Here is a 27959-nt window from a genome sequence, read left to right on the forward strand (position 1 = left end):
GCTCGGGGAGAGCGCGTCACTCAGGTTTTCCTCGCTGCCAGTCTCCCAGCGTCCCCAGCTTTCCAGGTAGGGACGCCCCCTCCCACGCAGCGCGGTTCAGTCGGGTGGGAAGGAGGGGCTGGCCTCCGAGCGCCCGCCCCTCCATCTATCACATGGCCGGAGAGCCACAAAAACAACAGCTTTGGCCAAGACCGTGACTTCAGGAAAGGAAACCCGGGGCTCTCGCAGCCGGCCCCCACCCCATGGAGGAGAGTTTTCTTGAATCCTTTGGGAGGCTGAGCCTCCAGCAGCAGCAGCAGCAGCAGCAACCTCGGCCGCCGGCCCCGCCGCCCCCGCGTGGGACACCTCCGCGCCGCCACAGCTTTAGGAAACATCTCTACCTCCTGCGAGGCCTCCCGGGCTCGGGGAAAACTACACTGGCCAGGTAATGACATCGGCCTGGGCGCCGGCGCGCGGACCCCGGCCGAGCGAGCCCCTGCCCCGAGCCGCTCCGCCCCGTGCCCACCCCCCCCCCCCCGCCGCCGCCGCCGCCGCCGCCGCGGCCGCCCGGGGTCCTGGCCCCGGCCCCGGCCCGAGCCCGGCTGCGGGGGAGCCCGCGCCGTCCCCGGTGCCCGCCTGGCCGCGGGCCGGGAGAGGAGGGCGGCCCGTCCTGTTTGTTTCCATGCTGCGCTTTCCCGGGAGAACGGATTTCGGCACTGCGCCTTGCGCAAGCCCCAGATGGCACCGGCCCCTGCCCGGCCGCCGAGCCAGGCCCCGGGCCAGCCGGGCCGAGGGAGCCTTGGCCGCCCCCAGCCCGGGGTCGGGAGGCCCGCAGGGATTCTTCTTCAGGAACCCCGGTGGCGACTGCAGAGAAAACCGCGGGGCCGCCCGCTAGCGCGCAGGCACTCGCCACAGTGCGTCAACAGGCGTTTTAAACCCGAGCGGAGACGCGACAGGGCCAGGGGGCGGGGGGCCCAAGGCAGCAGTGGCCGCGGCCGGGGGGCGGGGGGGGGGGCGTGCGGCCCGCGTTGAAAATCTAGCGGATTAAGGCAGCGCTGCGTTTGCTTTGGCAGCTGCGAAGGCGCACAGGTGCAAGGGGGAGGGGGCCGGCGCGGCCGCGGCTGGCGGTCATTGACAGAGCCTCGTAATGGGCGCCCAAATTCGTTTACTCGCGAATTGCGTAAGCGGCCCTCCCGGTACAGGTCAGCGCGAATTACGCGGGCTTGTTGCCTGCCGCCTCGGAGCTGGGCCCACCGCTACAGCCTCAGTTCCCACCACTCCCCGCCTTGCACTTGATGCTCCGGCAACGTTGAACTGTTTTCTCTCCTTGCTTTTGCTGACGCTGGCCCGCCTGCCTGGCTTGCCTTCCGCCTACCTTTGCCCGACTGATTCCACTAGCCCTTTAAGGCTCGGATCTGTTACCTTACCCAGCAGCTACCCCTCCCCACCAGTAGATGCTCTCTTCTGGGCTCCTTGGCTTCCTGTTTACACCTCTGTGACTGCGCTTGGTTTTACACATGGTTTTGTTTACCCTTCTTCAAGTTTCTTGAAGCTAGGGGCAATGGCAGAAGTAGTGCCTTGCCCTCAAAGAGCTTTCCATCTCATTAGAGAAAGAAGGCTAGCCATAGAACCGCGGACCTGCTACAGGAGAATCAAGGTAGCATACTTTCAGGAGCTGATTTGGATGATACACAGATGATACAAAGATGGTGAGAGCAGGATCTGGGTCCACTGGGGTCAGGGAACTGTGACAGCCTTGGTGATGTGCTGCCAGCTTTAATCAGGATTCCTGGCTGATTTGTGGAGTAAAAGTCTTTAGCCAAACAATATTGCTACATTTTCACAGATTAAAGGATGGGTGACTTCCAAAGGGTCATTGGTGCCCTTTCCTAAAACACACACATTTCAATAGACCTGCTGTCTGGTTATGGAGGTGGAGGGCGGAGAGTGGGGGAGGCTGCTTAGAACGCAGCAGAACTTGGATATTTCCTGCTACAGTCATGGTGGGTACATCTGTTACAAACTAAGTATCTTCTGAATTCAAATCCCATTTAGTTTCACTTTGACTTTGCTGATCTGTGGCCTGTGGCACACTGAATGTCAAAGAAGGAAGTAAACATCTTTGGCCAGATTTTGTTTTTAACTACTCAGAAGGGAAGTGATAGGATGAGTTGGAAGGAAAGTGCATAGAATTGAATGTCAGAAGCCATGGGTTCTGGATCTTAGACTCCTCATCTGTAAAGTCAGTGGGTTGGCCTGGGTGGTCTTTAAGGTTCCTTCTGGCTCTAACATTCTACACTTTTAGGATTTTAATTCCTGATTGACATTTGGCTAAGCAGAAGACACCGGATGAGAGACCAGCTTATTAAAGAACATCTCTCTAGGGACGACTGGCGTGAGCACTGGCCTGGGAGTCTGAAGATTGTGCCTTTAGATTCTCTTCATCACGAAAGCTGGTGACTTTCGGCAATCACCTAGCTTCTCGGGGACTCATTTTCCTTATGTGTGAATACTAAGAAGGGATTAGATGAGGTGATCTGTTGAAGACCCTTCTGGTTCTTAATTTCTAGTTGTCAGACTTAAGCACGGTTTAACGGCTAGGTAAAGAGCTCTGACCTTGGAGTCAATTTATGGCTTCCAGTCCAAGCTCTGCCACTCACTAGCTATGTATGATCTTTCCTCGGCTCCTCTGCACCTTGTTTCCTTCTCTGTTAAATAAGGATATCTGCTCTGTTCACTTCAGAAGACTCTTGCAGAGGTTAAATGTGTGTGAGAGAACTCGCTAAACTTTGACGTGCTATATACATTTTAAGAGGTATTAGTTGCTGCCTCAGACGTTGATCAGCTGAGATAAATCTTCAAGGTGTCACTTGGGAGAAGCCTGGCCCTGAAATGAAGCAGGCAGCTAGCTGGAAGTTGACTTTGTGAGTTCTCCCGCTTGGGACTTCTGGAGGCAGAGGAGCCTTGGCACTTCGGGGGGGTGGGCGGTGCATTTACAAAGCAGTCTGGGGAGTAAGCAAGGAACCAGGCCACAGCTCAGCAAGAAGGGAGGCCTGCAGTAAGGACAGAGTGGTATGGTGGATGTCACAGGCCGTGGTCCTCAAGGACCTGCCTTCGCCTCTCTTCTGGGGCGTCGGGTGGGCGAGAGAAGGAAAATGGCAAATTGTTAAAAAGTACACATGTGTGGAAAGTAGTAAAACTGTAAGGCTCTCTTATGTATTGTTGGATTCGTGGAAATTCATATTTTCTTCTATGTATTTTCCAAATTTTCTATAATGAATATGTATTTTTTGAATCCGAAAAATAAAAATTTTAAAAATTGGAGGAGATCGTTTTTACAAATGTGGGTTCTTCTTTTTCTGCTGTTATTTCTCATTTGATTAAAGAAATAATAAAAGTTATTGAAATTAGGATATGTCTTGTCTTCCAAATCACTGTTAGATTTTTATGCTTTTCAACCAATATGTTTTTATAGTTTGAAGGGGCTTGAATGTTGAAACCTTCTATTTAAATTCTTTGGACATATTTAAAAAACAGAGTTTTACCAGGTTTAAAAGAAATTTGAGTACAACAGAATACTAAAAACTTAGCATGCCCCCTAAATCTGTTTTATCACCTCTATTTCATGGAAAACAAAACAAAACAAAACACAAACCACAAACATTTCAAAAATAGTTTCTTACCATTGACCTGTAATTCCTACTTCCAGGAATTCATCCTAAGGTAGTAATTGGACAAGCTCATGAATATAGGGGAGTGTTCGTCACAGAGTTTTTTATGTGATAGAAAAAAAATGTGAGCCAACTTAAACATACAGAAATAGAGGATTAGCTTATAAGTCACGCAGTCATTAATGGGAACATAGATGTATTTGACATGCAAATATATTCATTCCCCTCATTAAGTTAAAAAGCCTAATAACAAAGCTGTCTATCAAAAAATCCCATTTTCTGTTCAAAGAAAGAGGGTCTACATATACTCACATGAAATGTGTAAAAAGGTATCTGTTGGCGGTTGTTGACATTAGATAGTAGGATTATGGACTTTTCCTGCCAGACTTACTTTCTCATTTTTCTATGACAAATATGTGTTACTTGTTAACTTTTTAAAGTTGAAAATAGTTTTGTGGAATGACTTGGCTAGATAGACTCAGGTTGTGTGACAAAACACTTACTAAATAACAAGATGAATGTGTCATTTTTATATGAAAAATCTTTCCTAGGTTTATTCTTTCAACGTTTTTTTTATTTTTTTTTATTTTTTTATTTTTGGGACAGAGAGAGACAGAGCATGAACGAGGGAGGGGCGGAGAGAGAGGGAGACACAGAATCGGAAACAGGCTCCAGGCTCCGAGCCATCAGCCCAGAGCCTGACGCGGGGCTCGAACTCACAGACCGCGAGATCGTGACCTGAGCTGAAGTCGGACGCTTAACCGACTGCGCCACCCAGGCGCCCCTCCTAGGTTTATTCTTAGTTGGAAATAAAGTAGGAGACTTTTTTAATACACAAGATTGATTGTAATTACTTACTGTTATTAATTTTGTTATCAAGTAATTATTAAATATTTTGTTAATTATTAATTAGCATATGAACTAGCATGCGCCACTTGATTCTTTGACACCTCAGGTTCTTTTTCATTCAAATGGAGCTAATATTTCATTAATAAGTTTTTCGTGGGGATTTAAGATACTATGGTAAACAGTGATCCTATAATTATATGTGTGAAAGCACTGTGGAATTCGTGGGCTACATAAATACTAACTCTTGTTAATTATTCACTAATCAACAATAATAGCATTTGCTGGGTACTTAAAAGACTATTAGTACTTGCTCAATAAATAAGATTAAGAGAAGGAGCTCACAAAAGACTAACAAATGGAAAACAATAATCAATGCACTACTGTGGGTAAGTGAGCTCTGATGGGGAAGAGCATTTTATGTGCTTTTGGTGTTCAAGACCAGGTTGGTCACTGAGGATGGTTAGGAAGATAGGAAAACTCTGGAAGAGATCGTCTCTGCCACGTGGGAATGGTTATTGAGCTGGCCTTGACGATGGGGAGGATATGGCTGAACAAAGAAAAAGGATTAGCGACATGAATTGGGAGAGCTGGGTGTTCTAGGCTAGTGAGGAGGATGGCTTGACTGAGTGGACGGTTCATATCTGTGAATGTGTTGGTTAGGTTAACACAGAGCCAGATCACCGGAAACATCAAAACCTGCACAAAGGAGTACCGAGTTGATAGAAGAAATAGGATTCCAGTCCCAAGACCCTTTCACTCTGAGCAGATGATCCAGAACTATCTGTTTCCACAGCTGCACTGAAAACCTCACCTGGATCTGCATCTATCCTTTCCTCTTACATCAATGAAAGCATCTGTGGACGATTTGTTTCCCTCTATGCTTTGCAGTGTGTGTGTGTGTGTGTGTGTGTGTGAAAATATCCCCCCTTTGGGGCCATTTTAACCATTTTTTAAGCGTGCAATTCAGTGGCATTAATTATATGATGTTGGGCAACCATCACCAGTATCTATTTCAAGAAACTCTACCCATTAAGCAATAACCCCCCATCCCTGCTTCTCCTTAGCCCCTGGTGACCTCTGATCTGTTTTCTATTGTTATGTATTTTACTACTCTAGATACCTCATGTAAGTGGAATCATAACAATATTTGTCTTTTTGTGTCTGGTTTATTTCATTTGGCTTAATGTTTTCAAGGTTCTTGTAGGTGGTAGCCTATATCAGAACCTCATTACTTTTTATGGCTGAATAATATTCCATTTCATGGATATACCACTAAATTGTCCATTTGAAAGGAAATGGCAAGAGTAAAGGGTGGTCTTTCCTTCTGTTTTTAGGCCTTATTTGAAAAGTGTTGTCAACCTTATGTCAGTTCCCTGGAATTTCTTTAAATCTTTATATCTCAAAGTCTAGGAACCATCCTCTAGTACATGTTGCATCTTTTGCCATGTTCCGGTTTCCTTTGGCAGTGTCACAAATGGTTTGCAACATGGATTCAGTCGGGCGCAAAGGATGTTTGCCGACAGCTATCTTTTCTTTTGTTCATGTCTCTGGATAACATGAAATTTTCCACTAAGTGAAATACCGTTTCATTATTTTTTGGCACTAAACTTTCCAAGGAAGCGAGAGGATGCTTTCCTGACGTGACACAATGATAAGACAGAGGCAAGGACGAAGGTATACTTTGCAAGCGGACACGGTGACGTGTGGGAAGCAGTGAGAAGGGATCAGTTAAGTTAGCTAACTGTAGTAGTGAGAGGTTAAAGCCCAAAGCATACTGTGCTCCACGGCCTACCCGGCCAGCAGGCTTGGGCCATGCATTTTTATTTATGAGGCCAGGGCTCTTATAAATAAAAGCAAGGTCAAAATAGAAAGTTTGCGGTATTCCAAGTCTGTGTATATGAAAATAAAGGATCAGGTAGGTGGACATATCAGATCTTTATTCACTGAAGTCTACTTGGAGAAACTACTAGTTTTTTTTACATTTTTAATGATTTTCCTAAGGTGGGTTTTAAGCTTCTCTGCTGAGCTCCTTCTGAGAGTCCTTACAACACCTCTCTCTGGAGGTTGGGATGAATAAGGACTATAAGGACTATAGGCTTATAGACTATAAGGACTATAAGGACTATGAATATGAATAAGGACTATGCTTTAAATGTTTCACAGGGAGGAAGAATATACAGTGCGCTATGTGTTTATAATTACTTGGTGGAAAGGCTGCCCAGCTATACAGGAGATTCTCCACCATCGTAGTCCTGGAGCCATTGGGAAAGTAGAAGAACACGCTGCTGAATTGGACCAAGATAATATCGCAGGTGTGGTTTATGACTAGAGAAGCAGTAGAAATAGAGGAAGAAATGAAAGGGGAAGAATGTGTTCATAGGAAGATCTCAGACATGCACAAGATGTTCCCTTAATCTAATCCAAGCCTAAGACACTGAGAAGTTAGACATCTTGATCAGGGTCACAGGGATGACTTCCTATTTCTAGTGCAGAGCTTTTACTTCTGCACCAAAGGAAGAGGCCACTGGGAGTGACCTCGTGAGAGACTAATGAAGTTGGTTTTGAATTTGTTGTTTAATTAAAAAACGCTTACGTGGTCTATTAAAAGGGCTAAGTTTACCTGGATTAACTCTTAGAATAAGAAAGTCACCTTTTATTATTTGTCATTATTGATGATATATTTCTTTGGCTATAAAAAATACCAGGGAATTAATTTTCTTTATTAATGTGGTACCACTGGGACAATGGGAGGGGATGATTTAGATTTTTTAATAAGTACTCATACTTATCCTGATTATGGTATGTTGGAGAGAGATGTAGTCAATATCCAACCCCCGAGGGTCTGAAGCCCCTTCCTCATCTACTCACAGGATAAGACATTTGTAATTCAATCTAGTGACTTAGTTCCCTCTTGGTATTTCAATGAACTCTTCTCTATTTAATGGCACCATTCTAGGCCCATTCAGACTCTAGAGGAACCCAATAAGGAATTGTTTGTTTTCACTCCAAATTATCTAAAGAGACCTAGGCTCTATGTATTGAGGACATTGTACAATAAGGAAAAACTGACCTAATTTCTGATTGTTCCTTCATAAGGATCTCTATGGCATCATGTGTATGACTTAGGGAGAAGGCTATCTGGTTTTATCAAGGTAAGAGCTGGGAAAAGAGAAGGGAGAAAGGAAAGAAAGTATACATTTTTTGAGTGCTAACTGTATGCTTGGCAGTTTATAGACGCTGGCTTATTGGATCTTCACAATAACCCTACGATATGGTTGATTTCATTTTATAAGCGAGGAAAGTAGAATCAGAGAATCATGCACTTGGTCCTGAGATTCCAGATTTTGTAATACACAAAGTGGTCTTACCTACTAGGGATGTTCATGAACAAACACACATACATCTGCTTTTCATAGTTACTAGGGAATCCTGTTGAGGCATGATTGTATAGCGAGGATATTTCAATGTTCTTTTTCACACTTTTTAAGGATATTTTAAGAGGGGCTTTCTCTGCTCTCGAAAGTAGCACCTCTCCAGCATTCTTTGCCCTGTACTTTGACTTCCTTTTCTCCCTTACACTAGCACCCCCTGACATATGGTTACTTATTTGTTATCTATTTATTTTACTAGAAGGTAGCTTTGTGAGACGTGTTGTGAGCTCCTTGATATCAGGAAATATTTTTTCTTCAGCTTCTGAGAGAAGGTCTGGCACCTAGTAGGCCTACGTCACTAAATATTTGATGGATTTGTCAGTGCCAGAAGCTTCCTAACAGTTGCCAGCTCAGTTGTCAGCATGGGACTCGAGTAAAGCACAAAAGTGAAAAGGAGATTATTCACACAAAGAGAGGTGTAAAAGAATGAATGGGCTGTGGAGAATAGATGAGAGAAACAAAGCACAGGTACAGCCATCCACTCCAAAGTCCTCTTCCATCGGTACACAAGAAAATCCTTCCTGTGTTTTACACGTGAAGATGTTGGATGTGCCACCTTCACCACCCAGGAGTCACACTAAAAAGGGGTTTAAAAATTAGAATCAAAGATGCAGCTGCTTTCACAGAGAAGCAGCAGCCAACGGTTTTCCGTTCAACCACTGTTCTGTTGTCTATAACTGACTTAGGACATCTTGGGAAAGCACAGCAAAAAACAAGTTAACACTGAGGTAGGTGTGCTTCTGATTCCTCCTATTCTGAGCATGGCTGAAGTGACCAACAATAGAAACATGGGGACACCTGTACCATTGCTAGATTCTACAGAAGGGAGTTGTTCACATACAAAAAAAGGAAGTTCTCATAGGTAGAGCGGAGTGGGATGCACTGGCCCTTGAGGGCTATCTGGGAGTCTGGTAGACATTCACATGCCCTCCTTTGGAGGCACGAGGGGTAAGAGCAAGAGGGAGCAGTAGGACAGACTGGGAACTCCTTGCTGCAGTCTCCTTAGCCACGGTGGCTTGGTTGTATCCATGGGGCTGGCAGTGATTGAGTTGCATCTTTCCAACTCTTTACAATAGGGCAAGGTTCAGCTTTGACATGGTGTTTGGAAGCACCAACAAGGTCAAGCCACACCAGGCCTCAGGGGAGACTGTCCCAAGTCATTAACAGCCGTGGTTCCTTCCCCATTCTCTTCAGGGTGTTGGGTCATAGAACTTGTTCCTTACTTCCCAGTTTAAAGCCCTTGAGGAGGGAGCACCTGGCTGGCTCAGATGGTCGAGCGTCTTACTCTTGGTTTCGGCATAGGTCATTATTTCACAGTTCCTGGGAAACTGACAGCACAGAGCCTGCATGGGATTCTCCCTCTCTCTCTGTGCCTCCCCTGCTCGCTCTCGCTCTCTCTCCCTCTCTGAAAATAAAAAAATAAACATTAAAAAAGAAATAAAATCCTTGAAAAGAATACCAGTAACATCAGAGGAAGTACTGGGATCCAAGAAGAATCCTCTCTTCCAGTCCCCTTTGGGGGTAAACCCAAGGGTTAGGTAAAATTCTCAATGTACAAAGATGAGTAACTAGAAATTCTCCTCATACAGTTTGGGGCTATATAAAATGAGTTTGCATAATTAAGGAAATAGAGCTTAATATTCCAGAACCATTCATACCTTCAGCAGGTGTTTATTGAGTATGTCTCATGTGCTTGACATTCTTCTATTTGCTTAGAATACAGCAGTGAACAAAACATTCCTGCCTTCATGGAACATATATTCTATCAGAGAAAAACATTTTTCTGAAAGGAAGAAACTTTTAAACAACACCTGCTCTGTTCTTTCAAAAAACAAAAAAGGATCCCATAGCTACTCCTCTTGATGTATATAGCCTCAGGAAACATTCAACGTATGCATGCGAAGGGAGATAGGCACAATGATGTTCATTGAAACTTGTTCATGGTAAGGAAAACTGCAAACAACCTAAATGTCACTAGAGAAAAGGATAAATGAATGTGGTTTGTTTGTTTTATAGCACTCACGCGTAGTGGTTTAGTGTGCAGCTCTGGGGCCGGAAGTCTAGGTTTTAATCTAGCTGTAGCACTCAAGGGTCTTTGTTTTTTTTCCAGTTTTAATGAGATATCGTTGACATATGACATTTGTTGTTTAGATTCCACATATAAGTGAAATCATTTTTGTATTTGTCTTTGTCTGACTTATTTCACTTAGCATTATAGCCTCTAGGTCCATCCATGTTGTCACAAATGGGAAGATTTTATTCTTTTTATGGCTAATATTTCATATATACACCACATCTTCATTATACCATTCATCTGTTTATGGACGCTTAGGCTGGTTTCATATTTTGTCTATTGTAAAAAATGCTGCAGTGAACATGGGGATGCATATATCTCTTCAAATTGGTGTTTTTGTTTTCTTCCAGAAGTGGAATGGCTGGATCATATGGTAGTTCTATTTTTAATTTTTTGAAGAACCTCCATACTATTTTTCACAGTGGCTGCACCAACTTAAAATCCCACCAGCAGTGTCTGAGGGTCCTTTTATCCACATCCTTATCTTACTAAAAAAATAAAAATCTTTTATTTCTTTGTGATAATGGCCATTATGCCTGGTGTGTGGTGATATCTCATTATGGTTTTATTTACATTTCCCTGATTATTAGTGATGTTGAGCACCTTTCATGTTTCACCTGTTTCATGTTAGTGTAGGTCTTCTTTGGAGAACAGTCTATTCAAGTCCTCTGCCCATTTTTAAATGAGATTTTTTTTTTTAAATAATAAGTTGTGTAAGTTCTTTATACATTTTTTTTTATTTTTGTTCAAAGCAAATTATTTCAACTCTGTAAATGTTCACAGCTTTGGGGAATAATTTTAAATTTATCTTTCATTATATCTTATTATATCCAAGTTGCCAAAGTATTGATAACTTATTTTTTTTTAATATATGAAATTTACTGTCAAATTGGTTTCCATACAACACCCAGTGCTCATCCCAAAAGGTGCCCTCCTCAATACCCATCACCCACCCTGCCCTCCCTCCCACCCCCCATCAACCCTTAGTTTGTTCTCAGTTTTTAACAGTCTCTTATGCTTTGGCTCTCTCCCACTCTAACCTCTTTTTTTTTTTTTTTTTCCCTTCCCCTCCCCCATGGGTTTCTGTTACGTTTCTCAGGATCCACATAAGAGTGAAACCATATGGTATCTGTCTTTCTCTGGATGGCTTATTTCACGTAGCATCACACTCTCCACTTCCATCCACGTTGCTACAAAGGGCCACATTTCATTCTTTCTCATTGCCGCGTAGTATTCCATTGTGTATATAAACCACAATTTCTTTATCCATTCATCAGTTGATGGACATTTAGGCTCTTTCCATAATTTGGCTATTGTTGAGAGTGCTGCTATAAACATTGGGGTACAAGTGCCCCTATGCATCAGTACTCCTGTATCCCTTGGATAAATTCTCTTTATACATTTTGGATATTAACCTCTTACTGGATATATGACTTGCAAATACCTTCTCCCATTCAGTAGATTTGCCTTTTTATTTTGTTGATGGTTTCCCTCAATGTGCAAAAGATTTTTAGTTTGATGTAATTACATTTGTTTGGTACAGCTTTTGTTGCCCTTGTCTAAGGACACGAGTCCAAAAAAATATTACTAAGAATGATGTCAAAGAGCTTACTGCCTGTATTTTCTTTTTGGAGTTTTATGATTTCAGGTGTTACATTCAAGTCTTTAATCCACCTTGAGTTTATGTATGGTGTAAGAAAATGGTCCAGTTTCATTCTTTTGCATATGGTGTCCAGTTTTTCCAGCATCATTTATTGAAGAGACTGTCTTTTCTCCATTGTATATCTTGCCTCCTTTGTTATAGATTAATTGGTTATACAAATGTGGGTTTATTTCTGGGCTCTCTATTATATTTCATTGATCTATGTGTCTGTTTTGTGCCGGTAATATATTGTTTTGATTAATATAGCTTTGTAGTGTAGCTTGAAATCAGGGAGAATAATACCTCCAGCTTTGTTTTTCCTTCTTAAGATTGCTTTGGCTATTTGGGGTCTTTTGGTCTTCCATACAAATTTTAATATCATTTGTTCTAGTTCTGTGAAAAATACTATTGGTATTTTGATGGGGATTGTATTGAATCTGTGATCGCTTTGGGTAGTATAGACATTTTGACAATATTAACTCTTCCAACCCATGATCACATTGTATCTTTCCATTATTTGTGTTGTCTTCAATTTCTTTCATCAATAAAATCTTTTTACAGTTTTCAGAGTACCGGTCTTTAACCTACTATGTTAAATTTATCCCCAGGTATTTTATTCTTTTTGATGAAGTTGTAAATAAGATTGTTTTCTTCATTTTTCTTTCTGATAGCTCATTATTAGTATATACAAATGTAACCAATTCTGCGTGTTTTGTATTTTGGAACTTTACTGAATTCGTTTATTCGGATAGTTTTTTCTGGTGGAGTTTTTAGGGTTTTCTTTATATAGTATCATGTCATCTGTAAATAGTGACAGTTTTACTTCTTCCTTAACATTTTGAATCAAGCATTTTATTTTTCTTATCTGATTGCTGTAGCTAGGGGTTCCAGCACTCTGTTGAATGAAAGTGGCAAGAGGGGCAAGAACTTGTCTTGTTCCTGATCTTAGAGGGAAAGCATTTAGCTTTTCACCATTGAGCATGATGTTTATCATGCTGTAGTTTTATCATATATGGCCTTTATTATGTTGAGGTATTATGTTCCTTTTTGGAAGTTTTTAATTATAAATGGATGTTGAAGGTACAACCCAAGGCAAGCACTGGAGTGAGACAAGGGCCACCTACAGTTTGGCCCTCCTGCTGCAGGTTCTTCCCATCCCCCCTGGGGCCTGGACCATCTCATCCTACGGTCTCCCTCCAGGATCCACATACCAGGCCTCCACTTTCAGCTGTGTTCTTGGCCTCATGTCTGGGACCCCAAGGAGGGCTGCCCAGCCTAATGGCTGGAAGACCTTGCTTGGGCCACACAGGCTAGCTATCATGGTGCCTAGCGGCCAGGAGGATAAAAATGGATGTTGAATTTCATCAAGTGCTTATTCTGTAACTAATAAGTTAGCTTATTTTCTGATTAGATGCTCATATGATTTTTATTCTTTACTTTGTTAATGTGGCATATCACGTTGATTGATTTGCCGATGGTGTCCCATCCTTGCATCCCTGGAATAAATCCCACTTGACCATAGTGTTTGATCTTTTTAACGTATTGTCAAATGTGGTTTGCTAATATTTTGTTGAGGATTTTTGCATCTATGTTCATCAGGGATGCTGGCCTGAGATTTTCTTTCTTTTGTGGTGTCTTTGTCTGATTTTGCTATCAGGATAAAATGAGTTTGGAATTGTTACTTCCTCTTTAATTTTTGGAACAATTTGAGAAGGATAAACACTAACTCTTCTTTAAGTGTTTGGTAAAATTCACCTGTGAAGCTGGTCTGGAATTTTGTTTTTTGGGAGTTTTTAAATTACTGATTCATTTTCATAACTTGTAATTGGTCTATTCAGATTTTCTGTTTCTTCCTGATTCAGTTTTGGAAGGTTGTGTGTTTCTATGAATTTGTCTATTTCTTCTAGGTTGTCCAGTTTGTTGGCATGTAATTATTTGTGATAGTCTCTTATAATTCTTTGTAGTTCTGTGATGTTGGTTGTAACTTCTCTTTAGTATCTTATTTTATTAATTTGGGTCCTTTCTCTTGTTTTCTGGAGGAGTCTGATAAATCTTTTTTTCTTGATGAAGTTTATTGATTTTGTGTATCTTTTCAAAGAACCCGCTATTACTTTCATTGATCTTTTCTATTATCCTTTTTAGTCTCTATTTCATTTATCTCTACTCTGAGCTTAATTATTTCCTTGCTTCTACTACTAACTTTGGGTCTTGTTCTTTTCTTCTTTTTCTAGTTCCTTTAGGTGTAAATTTAGATTGTTTATCTGGGATTTTTCTTATTTCTTGAAATATGTCTGTATTGCTATGAATGTCCCTCTTAGAACAGCTATTGCTGTATCCCATAGATTTGGAAAGTTGTATTTCCATTTTAATTTGTCTCAAGGTATTTTTTGATTTTCTTATTGATGTATTCATTGACCCATTGCTTGGTTAGTGGCATGCTGTTTAGTCTCCAAATGTTTGTGTTTTTTCCAGTTTTCTTCTCTTAATTGATTTCTAACTTCATACCGTTGTTATCAGAAAAGATGCTTGATATGACTTAAGTCTTCTTGAATTTATTGAGACTTGTTTTGTGGCCTAACATATTATATATCTATGAGAGTGTCCCATGCACACTTGAAGAGAATGTATATTCTGCAGTTTTTGGATGCAATGTTCTGTATATTAAACCCATCTGGTCTGATGTGTTGTTTAAGGCCAACGTTTCTTTATTGATTTTCTATGTGGATGATCTATTCATTGATGTAAGTGGGGCATTAAAGTCCCCAGTATTATTGTATCACTGCCAGTTTTTCCCTTTTTGTCTGTAAACATTTGCTTTATCTATTTAGGTCCTCCTATTTTTTTAAAATGTTTACTTATTTATTTTTGAGAGAGAGAGAAAGTGAGAGAGTGAGCACAAGTGGGGGAGGGGCAGAGAAAGAGGGAGACAGAGAATCCAAAGCAGGCTCTGAGCTGTAAGCAGAGTCCCATGGGGGTTCAAACTCAGGATCTGTGAGATCATGACTTGAACCGAAGTTGGGCGCTTAATTGACTGAGCCACCCAGGAGCCTGTAGGCACCTGTATTTATTTTGATGCATAAATATTTATGAAAGTTCTGTTTTCTTCTTGGATTGACACCTCTATCGTTATATAATGTCTTTTCTTTATCTTTTGTTACAGTCTTTGTTTCAAAGTTGGTTTTATTTGATATGAGTATTGCTATTCCAACTTTCTTTTCTTTTCCCTTGGCATGGAATGTCTTTTTCCATCTCTTCATTTTCAGTCTGTGTGTCGTTAGAGCTAAAGTGAGTCTCTTGTAGGCAGCATATAGTTGTTTTTTTTTTTTCAAGTCTTTTTTTTTTTTTAACGTTTATTTATTTTTTTTGAGACAGAGAGAGACAGAGCATGAACGGGGGAGGGTCAGAGAGAGGGAGACACAGAATCTGAAACAGGCTCCAGGCTCTGAGCTGTCAGCACAGAGCCGATGTGGGGCTCGAACTCACGGACCGCGAGATCATGACCTGAGCCGAAGTCGGCCGCTTAACTGACTGAGCCACCCAGGCGCCCTCAGCATATAGTTTTATAAATATTTTTTAATGTTTATTTTTGAGAGAAAGAGTGTGAGTGGGGGAAGGGCAGAGAGAGAAGGATACACAGAATCTGAAGCAGGTTCCAGGCTCTGAGCTGTCAGCACAGTGCCTGACATGGGGCTTGAATGCATGGACTGCAAGATAATGACCTGAGGCAAAGTCAGATGCTTAACCAGCTGAGCCACCCAGGAGCCCCTAGATATGTTATAAAATATTTATTTTCAGAGAGAGAGAGTGTGAGAGCGAAGGCGCTTCTGTGAGCAGGGGAGGGGCAGAGAGAAAGGGAGAGAGAGAAACCCAAGTGGGCTCCACGCTGTCAGTACAGAGTCTGATGAGGAGTTCAATCCCAAAACTGGGAGATCATGACCTGAACTGAAATCAAGAGCCAGACGCTCAACCAGCTGAGCCACCTGGGCTCCCCCTATAGATTTTTCAAAAATCCACTCAGCCACCCTATGTAATTTTATTGGAGCATTTAGCCCATTTAAAGTAATTATTGGTAGGTATGTACTTACTGCCATTTACATTTTTTTTTTTTTTCTGGTTGTTTTTGTGTTCTCTGTTTCTTCTCTTGGTCTCTTGTTTGATGGTTTTCTTTAGTGTTTTGGGGCCTTTCTCTTCATTTTTTTATGTTTCTATTGTAGGTTTTTTATTTGTGGTTATGATGGGGTTCTTATATGTAGACCTATATATATAGGTCTATATATATATATATATATATAGGTGTATATATATATACACCTATATATATATATATTTATTTATTTTTCAGATGATAATCACTTAAGTTCTAACACATTCTAAAAACACTACATTTTCTGTTTTATTCTATGTCATTTATTTCTGCTCTAATCTTTATTATTTCCCTTCTTCTGCTGGCTTTGGACTTTACTGATAAACCCCTAGCCAGACTTATCAAACAGGAAAGAAAAAAGACCCAAATAAACAAAATCATGAATGAAAGAGGAGAGATCACAACCAACACCACAGAAATACAAACAATTATAAGAGAATACTATGAACAATTATATGCCAACAAATTGGGCAGTCTGGAAGAAATGGATAAATTCTGAGAAACATATAAACCAACAAAACTGCAACAGGAAAAAATAGAAAATTTGAGCAGACCCATAGCCAGTAAAGAAATTGGATCAGTAATCAAAAATCTCCCAACAAATAAGTCCAGGGCCAGATGGCTTCCCAAGGGAATTATACCAAACATTTAGAGAAGAGTTAATACCTATTCTTTTGAAACTGTTCAAAAAAAAAAACAAAATGGAAAGAATACTTCCAAACTCATTCTATGAAGCCAGTATTACCTCGATTCTAAAACCAAAGACCTCAAAAAAAGAACTGCAGACCCATATCCCTGATGAATATGGATGCAAAAATTCTCAACAAGATACTAGCGAATCAAATCCAACAATACATTAAAAGGATTATTCACCACAATCAAGTGGGATTTATTCCTGGGATGCAGGGGTGGTTCAAAATCTGCAAATCAATCAATGTGATATACCACATTAATTAAAGAAAGGATAAGAACTATATGATTCCCTCAATAGATACATAAAAAGCATTTGACAAAATACAGCACTTTCTTGATAAAAACATTCAAAAAGGTAGGGATAAGAAGGAACATACCTCAACATCATAATAGCTATATAGAAAAGACCCACAGCTAATATCATCCTCCATGGGGAAAAACAGAGAACTTTCCCCTAAGGTCATGAACACAACAGGAATGTCCACTCTCACCACTATTGTTCAACATAGTGTTGGAAGTCCCAGCCTCAGCAACCAGACAACAAAAAGAAAAGGCATCCAAATAGGCAAGGAAGAAGTCAAACTTCCCCTCTTTGCAGATGACAGGATACTCTACATGGAAAACCTGAAAGACTCCATCAAAAAATTGCTAGAACTGATACATGAATTCAGTGAAGTCACAGGATATAAAATCAATGTACAGAAATCTGTTGCATTTCTATACACCATTGACAAAGCAGCAGAAAGAGAAATCAAGGAACCAAGCCCATTTACAACTGCACCAAAAACCATAAGATACCTAGGAATAAACCTAACAAAAGCGGCAAAAGATCTGTACTCTGAAAACTATAGAACACCTATGAAAGAAATTGAAGACACAAAGAAATGGAAAAACATTGCATGTTCATGGATTGGAAGAACACATATTGTTCAAATGTCTATACTATCCAAAGCAATCTGTGTAGAAATCTTGCAATCCCTGTCAACACCAGGATTTTTCACAGAGCTAGCACAAACAATTCTAAAATTTGTATGAAACCAGAAAAGACACTGATGAGCCAAAGTAATGTTGAAAAAGCCAAGCAAAGTGGGAGGCATCCCAATTCTGGACACAATTCACAATTCAGCTGTATTACAAAGCTATAATCATCAAGACAGTATGGTACCGGCATAAAAACAGACACATACCAATGGAACAAAATAGAGAACCCAGAAATAGAACAAGTATATGGTCAACTCATCTTTGACAAAGGAGGAAAGAATATACAATGGAAAAAAGACAGTCTCTTCAGCAAATGGTGTTGGGAAAACTGGACAGTGACATGCAGAAAAAGGAAACTGGACCACTTATACCATATACAAAAATAAACTCAAAATGGGTGAAAGACCTCAATGTAAGACAGGAAGCCATCAAAATCCTAGAGGAGAACACAGGCAGCAACTCTTTGACCTTTAGCAACTTCTTACTAGATATGTCTCTGGAGGCAGGGGAAACAAAAGCAAAATGAACTATTGGGACTACATCAAGATAAAAATCTTCTGTACAGTGAAGGAAACAATCAACCAAACTAAAAGGAAACCTACACAGAATGGAGATGATATTTGCAAATGACATATCCGATAAAGGGCTAATACCTAAAATCTATAAAGAATTTATCAAACTCAACACCCCAAAAATAAATAATCCAGCTAAGAAATGGTCAGAAAACAGAAACAGACATTTCTCCAAAGAAGACATACAAATGGCTGACCAACACATGAAAAAATGCTCATCATTACTCACCATCAGGGAAATAATATCAAAACTACAATGAGATAGCACCTTGCACCTGTCAGAATGGCTAAATTAACAACTTACGTAACAACAGATGTTGGCGAGGATGCACAGAAAGGGAACCCTCTTACACTGTTGGTGGGAATGCAAACTGGTACAGCCACTTGGAAAACAGCCTGGAGTTTCCTTAGAAAGTTAAAGATAGAGCTAATCTACAACCCATCAACTACACTACTAGGTATTTATTGAAAGGATACAAAAATACTGAGGGCAAATACAATGTTTATAGCAGCACTATCAACAATAGCCAAATTAAGTAAAAAGCCCAGGGGTGCCTGGGTGGCTTAGTCAGTTAAATGTCCAACTCTTGATTTTGGCTCAGATCATGATCTCATGCTCTTGGGATTGTGTGCTGGGCATGGAGCCTGCTTAAGATTCTTTCTCTCCCTCTCTCTCTGCCCCTACTCTGCTTGCATGCAGGCACTCACCACCCCCTCTCTCTCAAAAAAAAAAAGGGGGAAGATCCAAATGTCCATCGACTGATGAATGGATAAAGACGAAGTGGGGTGTGTGTGTGTGTGTGTGTGTGTGTGTGTACACACACACACAGACACAGACACACACACACACACACACACACACACACACACACACAATGGAATATTAGCCATCAAAAAAGATTAAATCTTGCCATTTGCAATGATGTGGATGGAACTAGAGTGTATTATGCTAAGCGAAATAAGTCAGTCAGAGAAAGACAAATACCATATGATTTCATTCATATGTGGAATTTAAGAAACAAAACAGATGAACGTAGGGGAAGGGAAGGAAAAATAAAATAAGACAAAAACAGAGAGGGAGGCAAACCTTAAGAGACTCTTAAGAGAACAAACTGAGGGTTGCTGGAGGAAAGTTGGGTGGGGGGATGGGCTACATAGGTGATGGGCATTAAGGAAGGCACTTTTTTGGATGAGCACTGGGTGTGGTATATAAGTGATGAATCACTAAATTCCACTCCTGAAACCAATACCACACTATATGTTAACAAACTTGAATTTAAATAAAATCTTGGAATTAAAAAAAATGAAATAAAAGCATTACATTTTTTTAACTCCCCCCACCCATGTTTTATGTTTTTGATGCCATGTTTTATGTCTTTTATTGTTAGATCTTTAACCTTCTTGGTTAAATTTACTCCCGAATATTTTATTGTTTGTAACACTATTGTGAACAGGATTGTTTTCTTTATTTCTTTTTCAGATGTTTTGTTATTACTATATAGAAACAACCAATGTTATTTATTTATTTATTTATTTATTTATTTACTTCTTTTCTTTTATTTGAGAGAGAGTGCATGTGCAAGTCTGGAGGGGCAGAGGGAAAGGGAGAGAGAATCTTAACCAGGCTCCAGTCTCCAGGCCCAGGGTGGAGCCAACATGGGGTTTAATCTCAGGACCCCTGAGATCATGACCTGAACTGAAATAAAGAGTGGGACACTTAACCGATTGAGCCACCCAGGTGCCCTGAAACACAACCAATTTCTGTACATTGATTTTGTATCCACTCATTGGTCTCAGTTGCTTCATCTGTAGCATAGGGGTTACTAACGATACAGGACTTATCTCACAGGTCTATTTGAGCATTATATGAGAAATGTAAAGCCACGAGAATAGTGTTGGAACACAGTAAAATGTTAGCTGCGTTTGCTGATAACTACATAGCAGTTAAAAGGAATGGATTAAGTCTGTATATAAACATGAATAGATATAAAAAATACACTTTCCCTTCATTTACTCGTACAACAAATATTTATTGAGTGCCTACTATATTTCGGGCAGTCTCCTAGGTACCTGAGAATAATTACTGAAAACAAAACAAAGATTGTGCCCTCATGGACCTTGTATGCCACAGGTAGGGAAGCAGATGTAAAGTATAGGGAAACTGGATATTATGTTAGGAGGTGATAAGTTCTCTGGAAAAGAGAAAAGAGAAATAGAATAAAGGTGTTTGGGAATGCCAGAGTTAAGGGCGGGGAGGTTAGCTGAATTTTAAGCCAACAAAACAAATATAAGAAAATGTTAACAATTATCAGCTCCAGATGGTATGTATACAGATACTTGTTATATTATTATTTTTTCCTTTTCTATATATTTAAAGTTTGTTTTTTCTTGAAAATTTCTCTCCATGGTGTGAGATACAAAAATAATAATAGGTATGAGACATGAAGGGAGTTGGCAAGGAAGCAGAAAAAAATTAAAAACGAGCTAAATGAGATCTACTTTTTAAAAAGTATCCAAGGAAAATGTTGGATTTTTAAAGTCTGTTAGAGATGGAGGTCAATAGAATCACAATACAGAAAATCAAAGGGTAATATAGAAGACAAATGTGAGAATAAATATAAATAAAACCATAATAAATATAACCAAAGCAACGATTACAGGTATAATAGCACATATTTCTGAGCTGACGACCTGAACAAAAATGATAAAAATATAAACCCAGTACTTAGACATAACCTGGTAAGACTGTTGCAAAAGCTGTTAATTAACTACCTGAATTTCCTTAGTTACTTTTTGTTGGGTGTGGCAGCATGCCACTTTCTTTTTTTTAGTGTTTGCTTGTTTGTTTATTTTTGAGAGAGAGAGAGCAAGCGAGCGAGCAGGGGAGGGGCAGACAGAGGGAGACAAGATTCTGAAGCAGGCTCCAGACTCTGGTAGCACAGAGCCTGACGCAGGGCTCCAACTCACAGACCTGCCGTGAGATCGTGACCTGAGCCGAAGTTGGACGCTCAAACAATTGAGCCACCCAGGTGCCCCAGTTAAACTCATTTCTAACTAAAACATAGGTGAACTATAAACATCTGTGGGAAAGGACTGTAATCCAGTAATTCTCATGAAGCCAAACTGCTGATGTGTAAAGACAATAGAAGGTCTTTCTTAGATCCACAAGAGCTGGCAAAGTATCTGACACCCAGGTATCTGAACTCTGTGTAGACCTGAGGTAAAATTTAGGCAGCACAGCATCCAAGCTGTGTAAACCTGGACCAGTTATTAATATCTTGAACACTTAGTTTATCTAAAAACTAGAGAAAATATTATTTACTTCATAAGACTGTTATAAAGGTTAAGGAGAGATGATATACGTCAGCTCCTTGTTTAGTACTCAGCACTCTTGAAAAGAAAAGAAAATTTATTGGAACAACCAATTTTAGCCCACCATGAGAAGAATCAAAGACATCTACAAACGGAGATCTTTGGGGCGCCTGGCTGGCTCAGTAGAGCATGTGACTCTTGCTGCTTGGGTCGGTTTGAGCCCCATGTTAGGTGTAAAGCTTGCATAAGAAAGTCCTTTTATGTGGTAGTGTTCAGAAATGTCTCTGCAACAAAATGAGAAGATAAAAATATAAATCGTATAAGGGAAAAATTCACAACTACTGAATATAATAAAAAAAGATACTGGAAAAGAAGGCAATGAAGAATTTACACATCAACCTTAGTGGAAAAAATAGAAAGTCCAATAACAGGCCTCATTATTTGTTATCACTTAGTATATAAAGAAAGTATTTCAAAACAGTGGGGAATTGGCAAATTATTCCGTTAATGGATTTGGGATGACTGGTTTTCCACGTGGAAAAAAAAATCTAGTTAGATGCTTAACCAATACATGATACCAAAATAAAATTTTAGATGAACTGGGGAATAAAATGTAATAGAACAAAGATGAATATTTATATAAACTTGGAGTGGGAAAGATTGATGTAAATGTATCATCAAAAGCTGAAAGTAGAAAATAAAAGATGGATACATGTGCCTAGAAAAATTTCTAAAAATTCAGACTTTTATGTCAGAGTTTATCATAAACAAAATTAAAAAGATTACATATTCAGTAAGAAACAGATACCATTTATTAACTAAGGACATGAAAATGCAGTTCATAAAAGAGTACCTCTAAATAATTAGAAAATGTAAAATAATCTTGCTGATAATCAAAGAAGTTGGGGGCAAAATAAATGCCTAACTGTAGGGCATTAGTGAAGTAAATTATGGTATATCCATATCAATATTTGTGTCATAGTCATTAAAAATAATGTCCTAGAACTGTATTTCATGAGTTGGGAAATAATAGCTTTGGAAGTAAATTTGGTGAAAATTTCGTATGCTCTATATTATGTTTCTATTTTTATGTACAAAACATCAGATACAAAATTCTTTCACCTATCTACCTACCGACTCATCTACTCACCCAGCTACCCATCTTTCTATCTATTTCCTGGAAAGAAGGTCAAAATGTTAATAATTATTTTTAGATGGGGGAATACAGAAACCTCCCCTTTTTTGCAGTTTTCTGTTTAAAAATATTCTGCAGTGAATATGTATGTCTTTGCTAATTAGAAAGGAAAAGCGGTATTTTTAAGGTTGTATAGACAAAGGGGCATATATAAGACACAGGGGCCAACTTGAAGGGATACCTCGTGGCCAAATATGGGACAATTTGAACATCATAAAGAATAAGGATGTTAAAGATTACTAAAAGGGGAGAGAAAGTTCCTCTTTACAAGACAATGCCACAAAGTAAATATAGAAGAAATTACATAATGAGAAAAATCAACATTCTGCAGTTCCTGATGTAATACTTGGTTCAGGCGTGGTCAGCAACGAATGTGAAGATCACTGGGCAAAAGGCTGGTGGGCAACAGGCTCCTTACCTGGGGTCTGACAGCTTCACGCCCACTCCCACCATCCCTGTCCTGCCATTACATACATTGCAAGAGAAACCATGTTTCTTTAGGGTGGAGAGATCTGGCTGACACCCCCTTTTAGAAGCCACGTGACCAAATTGAACACGACGGTACAAACTGTTATTACGTGCAAAAAGAAGTACACAAACGTTACCTCTGCACTTTGCTTCTAAAAGTGTGTAACCTGGATCTAATCATGAGGAAATCATCAAAATAACATAGAATGTGGGGTGTACTTAAGCCAACTGATCTGGACTCTTCAAAAAGGGAAACCAAAGAAGTCACAAGGACAGTTCTAGATTAAATGACACAAACATAATAACCAAATGCAGTACGTGACCCTATGAAAGATATTATTGGGACCATCAGGGAATTTTTAAATTTTTAAATTTAAAAATTCAATTGACATTAGCTATTATAAATTAGTGTTCATTTTCTAGATGTGATAATGTTATTGTAGTTATGTAGGAGAATGTTCCATAGGAGATACTTGACAAAGAATTTAGGAAGAAAGTGTCATGCCTGCAACTTAATTTTCAAATGGTTCATCAAAAATTCATATGTGAGAAATAAATGAGGCAAAATGTTAACAACTGGTGACTGTAGATGAAGGGTAAGCAGTGTTCATTGAATTATTCTTTCAACTCATTTCTAAAGGTTTGAACATCTTCTAAATATGAGGGATTGTGGGGAATAATTCAGGTGAAAATAAAAAGGAGAGAGAAAAGTGATGGAATAGGGAGATGTGAGGGATTTGGCATCCAAATACAATGTGTGGATCTTGTTTGGCTCTTGCTTCAAACAAATCAGTCCTAGGGATGCATTTAGGAGACAGGGAAATATGAGGACTGATGGGACATTTGGTGAAATGAAGTATGAAGCAAATGAAATGAGATTGGCTATGATAATTGTTGACCCTGGGTCATGGGTACTGGGGGAACGATTGTATTCTGTCTACTTTTGCATGTTGGAAAATTTACATATGAAAGTTGGGGTCCAACTCAAAATTACATAGTAATATTGGACTTTGTCAGTGAGTGAGTGACTAATAGACACCTGAATATGTTTCCATGGGTGTTTATGATTAAAGAAAGAATTACACAGAAGAGTGAGAAGTTGTGAAATCAAGATTAGTACCTGAGTTTCTCTCATAGTTTTCATTTTAAGTGAATTTGAGGGGGGACTTTGAGCTGTGGAGTTGAAGGTTCTGTGGAAGTAATTGTCTTTCTATTTTTTTCCTTTTCTTTTGTTTTCATTCTCTCAATTTCCCCAATGCATGAGGCTCCTGACCACCATACAGAAAGCTAGAGCTGATGCATTGTCCTGATCACTGCTGAAGCTGATGGAATGGTATTTATTGCTTCCACCTAAGTTTGGGAATCTCAAGATTTGTCTACTTAATCAGTTCTTTGTTTAGGTAGGAGAGTGTTCATTGTCCTGCAGGTTCCAGATGCTACTGTACCTGCCGGTGCTAATTTAACACTCAGGTGAAGATAAAACAAGTTTCTGAAGGAATGACTATTCAGGAAGATCATACAAATCTACACCCCCCCCCCCCCCATCTACACCCTGCCCCCAGTTTAAACACTGCACATTCTTTTGATGATCTTTGCTCATCTGATACCTGGTCACTTTTCTGCGGACATATTCCAGCTTGCCAAATTTCTCTTTAAATTGTGTAGCATTCAGAGTGGAGAAATGCTTCAAATATGATTTGCCACTTTTAATCCTTAGTGTTTTCATTCTTGTTTATCCCTAGAGCTCCTTTCTCATAACAAGCCCTAAAGCATTAGCTTCCTCCTCTTACCTCTTGTGCTTTTTAGTGTTTATTTTTGAGGGAGAGACAGAGAGAGACAGAGTGCAAGTGGGAGAGGGGCAGAGAGAGGGGGAGACACAGAATCCGAAGCAGGCTCCAGGCTCCGAGCTGTCAGCACAGAGCCCGATGTGGGCTCGAACTCACAAACCGCGAGATCATGACCTGAGTGGAAGTCGGACACTTCACCAACTGAGCCACCCAGGCGCCCCTTACCCCTTGTGCTTTTAACCCATTCCCCAAGCGACAGCGTTTTCTCATGTCTCAAGATCCAAGTCAAATATCATCTCCTTCATGCTTCCCTGTCAGATCTTGTTCCCGCTCCCGACTTCTCTTGTGCTTCATCTGTAGGTCAGCTGGCCCCTTGGCTAGGCTGTGAATTCCTTGAAAGCAGCTATTTTATTTTATTATCATACCTTAACACTTCACCCAGTACTTGGCATATATTAAATGCTCAATAAGTGTTTAATGAGTTGGAGAGTTATCTAATATCCTCTGGGTATTAAAAAACATTATAACTTCTTGTCTACGTTTTTCCACAAGGCTCTCAAGAGACCATCAGATTCCTATTTAAATCAAAATGTAACATGGCATCCAATGAATATCCCTGTTTACCAACTCAGCCCATCAGCTACCTATGCTGCCTTTTTTTTTTTAAGTTTATTTATTTATTTTTGAGAGAGGCTGGAGAGGGGCAGAGAGAGAGAATCCCAAGCAGGCTGCATGCTGTCAGCACAGATCCCCATGCAGGGCTCGTCATGAACCGTGAGATCAGGACCCGAGTGGAAGTCAAGAGCGGGAAGCTTAACCGACTGAGCCCCACCCAGGAGCCCCTGTGCTGCTTTCTTTTTAAATGTGATCAAGCCGTCTGAAGAATTCTGACAGAAATGTTTATTTACTGTTTCTGGAATGTGTTCACTCATTCTTGAAAATTGAGGCATTTGCTTTATTTTGGTTTTTTCATCTCTTCCATTCACTGCAATACTAATTCACTCGCAGTAATTTCGAGATTACATATGCATTCCAATGCATTTTATTACTGTGGCATATAAACAGTTTGGGTCGGTAAAGTTGATCTCCTGTGTTATAATTATTGGTAAAATAACAGTATCTTACATTTGTAAAAGTGCCTTACCATTTGCAAAATGTTTTCTCATATCTCATTTGAGCCTTACTAGAAACTCCTGTTTCATAAGTAGTGACTATTATCTGTGGTTTTCAGTCGGGAAAACAGTTTAGAGAGATAGGTGACATGACTGGATATCGCAGAGTCAAGAATTGAACCCAAGCTTTTCAGAACAACCCGGGACCTTATTTATGATCTGGGCTCCGGTGCCTTATGCTCATTCTGTTCTTTCCCGATTAAAGATAACTCTTCTCGTGGAGAAGAAACACACACAGTTACACAGCTCGACTTTTCTCTTTGCATTTCCTGTTCTTGTCATTCTCCAATCTTTTTTCCTCCAACCTTTCTCCTTTTTTATTCTTGTTTTTTCTCTTTCTTTGTTCTGAGTGTACCCATTTTGTCATATGTTCTGTTTGCCTGTTAAATTTGTTTTGGTGCTGCAGGGAAAAAGGGAAGAAACCAACACTCATTGTGTCAGGTGACGCATCTGCTGTTTCTGCACATTATTAGCTCAGTGTCATAACCTAGCAAGATAGGTGAAATCATCCTTGATTTGTGCAGATGAGGAGAGAGGAGGCTCAGAGATTTACCCAGTTACTACCTACCATAATATGCACCACCCCGCCTCCACCACCAAATTGTCTGAATAAGGATTTCAAGTGGAAACATCTCTTCGATTTTGTGCAGAATTTAGTATGCTTTTTTTTTGTTTTAAAGGGGACACTCCACGATGGTTTTCCCTTTTTTCTGTGATATCTTCATATTTAGAGAAGTGTGATAGAGATTTAAGAAAGCATGGGGAATGCTGGGTCTACCTCTTTCCTTCTCCTGGTGTGCTGTTTTTCATTTGGTTTAGGTCACTGTGAAATGTAAATGTTACCTTAATAGGGGTGGTGCACACACATGCGCACACACACACACACACACACACACATACATCACTTTTGTCTATATCATACCTCAGCAAGAACTAGTTTCTCAGATGCGTCCTCACAGAGAACAGAGCCCCAGGGAGATGGGACCCAGGACAGGGGAGAGCCTTTCGGGGAAGGGAGGGCTGTGGCACTGGGGCATGGCACGCGAGGGCAGGTCTGTGGGGGGCACTGGTACACCACTGTGCAACGGCGGTGAGGACTAGTGCCCACTGTCATCATGCCTTCTCCTTAACCTCCAGAGTTGTGTCTAGAATCATTTGGTGCAGCAGAAGTCAATGTGGTGGCCACACTTCTGAGTTTTAGGAGTTGTGCTGCACACACAGCCGCCTCTCGGTTTTCTCCCGCCTCCTATGAATAGCAAGCATCTCTCTTCTTACGCTGAATTTCAACAACACACAACCTGGTGGACTCATAATTATAAACCACTGAATGTTAGAGATGGAAGGTAATAATTTCTAGAATGACTGTGCCTAGTCATAAAGTAATCTCTTATTTCCCCACTTTCTAGACAATTGCAACACGACTTTCCCAGGGCTCTGATTTTCAGCACGGATGATTTTTTCTTCAGGGAAGACGGTGCCTATGAGTTCAATCCTGACTTCCTGGAGGAAGCACATGAATGGAACCAGAAAAGAGGTGACAAATTCCTTTCCAAATTCCCGGGAAATCCTATTGTGCACATAGAATAAGTTTTATGGAAGGAGTTTAATAAAAGTTCTGCCATTTTTCCCCCCAAACAGAATGCCAGAGCATAACCTCCCTAGATTCCAGGAAAAGGAAAATTATTGATAATGGGTTCTGAAATAGATGGCACTTAAGTTGTGTAATGAGGACATCCTGTAATAAAAATAACAAAATACGGAGTACGCTCGCCCTTCTGATTGTTGCATGTTGCTCACTGTTATATAACATTGTGTTGCAGCCAGAAAAGCAATGAGGAATGGCATATCCCCCATTATTATTGATAATACCAACCTCCACGCCTGGGAAATGAAGCCCTATGCAGTCATGGTAGGAAACAGCATCATTCTGATTTTTCAGTTCCGGAAATTTTGTGAGAAAATTGAACCATTTGTTCTTTCCTCTTTTTC

General features: G+C 40.2%; 1 protein-coding gene across 5 annotated transcripts in view; it reads left to right on the forward strand.

Moving 5' to 3' along the window:
- The window catches only part of N4BP2L1 (NEDD4 binding protein 2 like 1), a 35324-nt gene continuing 7365 nt past the window's right edge, over positions 1-27959 (forward strand). The window contains exons 1-3 of one of the 5 annotated variants that reach the window (XM_058688050.1): positions 5-424; positions 27377-27504; positions 27791-27879. In XM_058688050.1, the coding sequence (XP_058544033.1) occupies positions 243-424; positions 27377-27504; positions 27791-27879 (399 nt within the window). In that variant the 5' untranslated portion in view covers positions 5-242. Of the gene's footprint in view, positions 425-27376; positions 27505-27790; positions 27880-27959 lie in introns of all 5 variants that reach the window. The other 4 variants (XM_058688056.1, XM_058688041.1, XM_058688072.1 and 1 more) reach the window with 4 other exon arrangements.

The sequence above is a fragment of the Neofelis nebulosa genome, chromosome 1 (genome assembly GCF_028018385.1).
Source record: "Neofelis nebulosa isolate mNeoNeb1 chromosome 1, mNeoNeb1.pri, whole genome shotgun sequence".
Classification (NCBI taxonomy): Eukaryota; Metazoa; Chordata; class Mammalia; order Carnivora; family Felidae; genus Neofelis; species Neofelis nebulosa.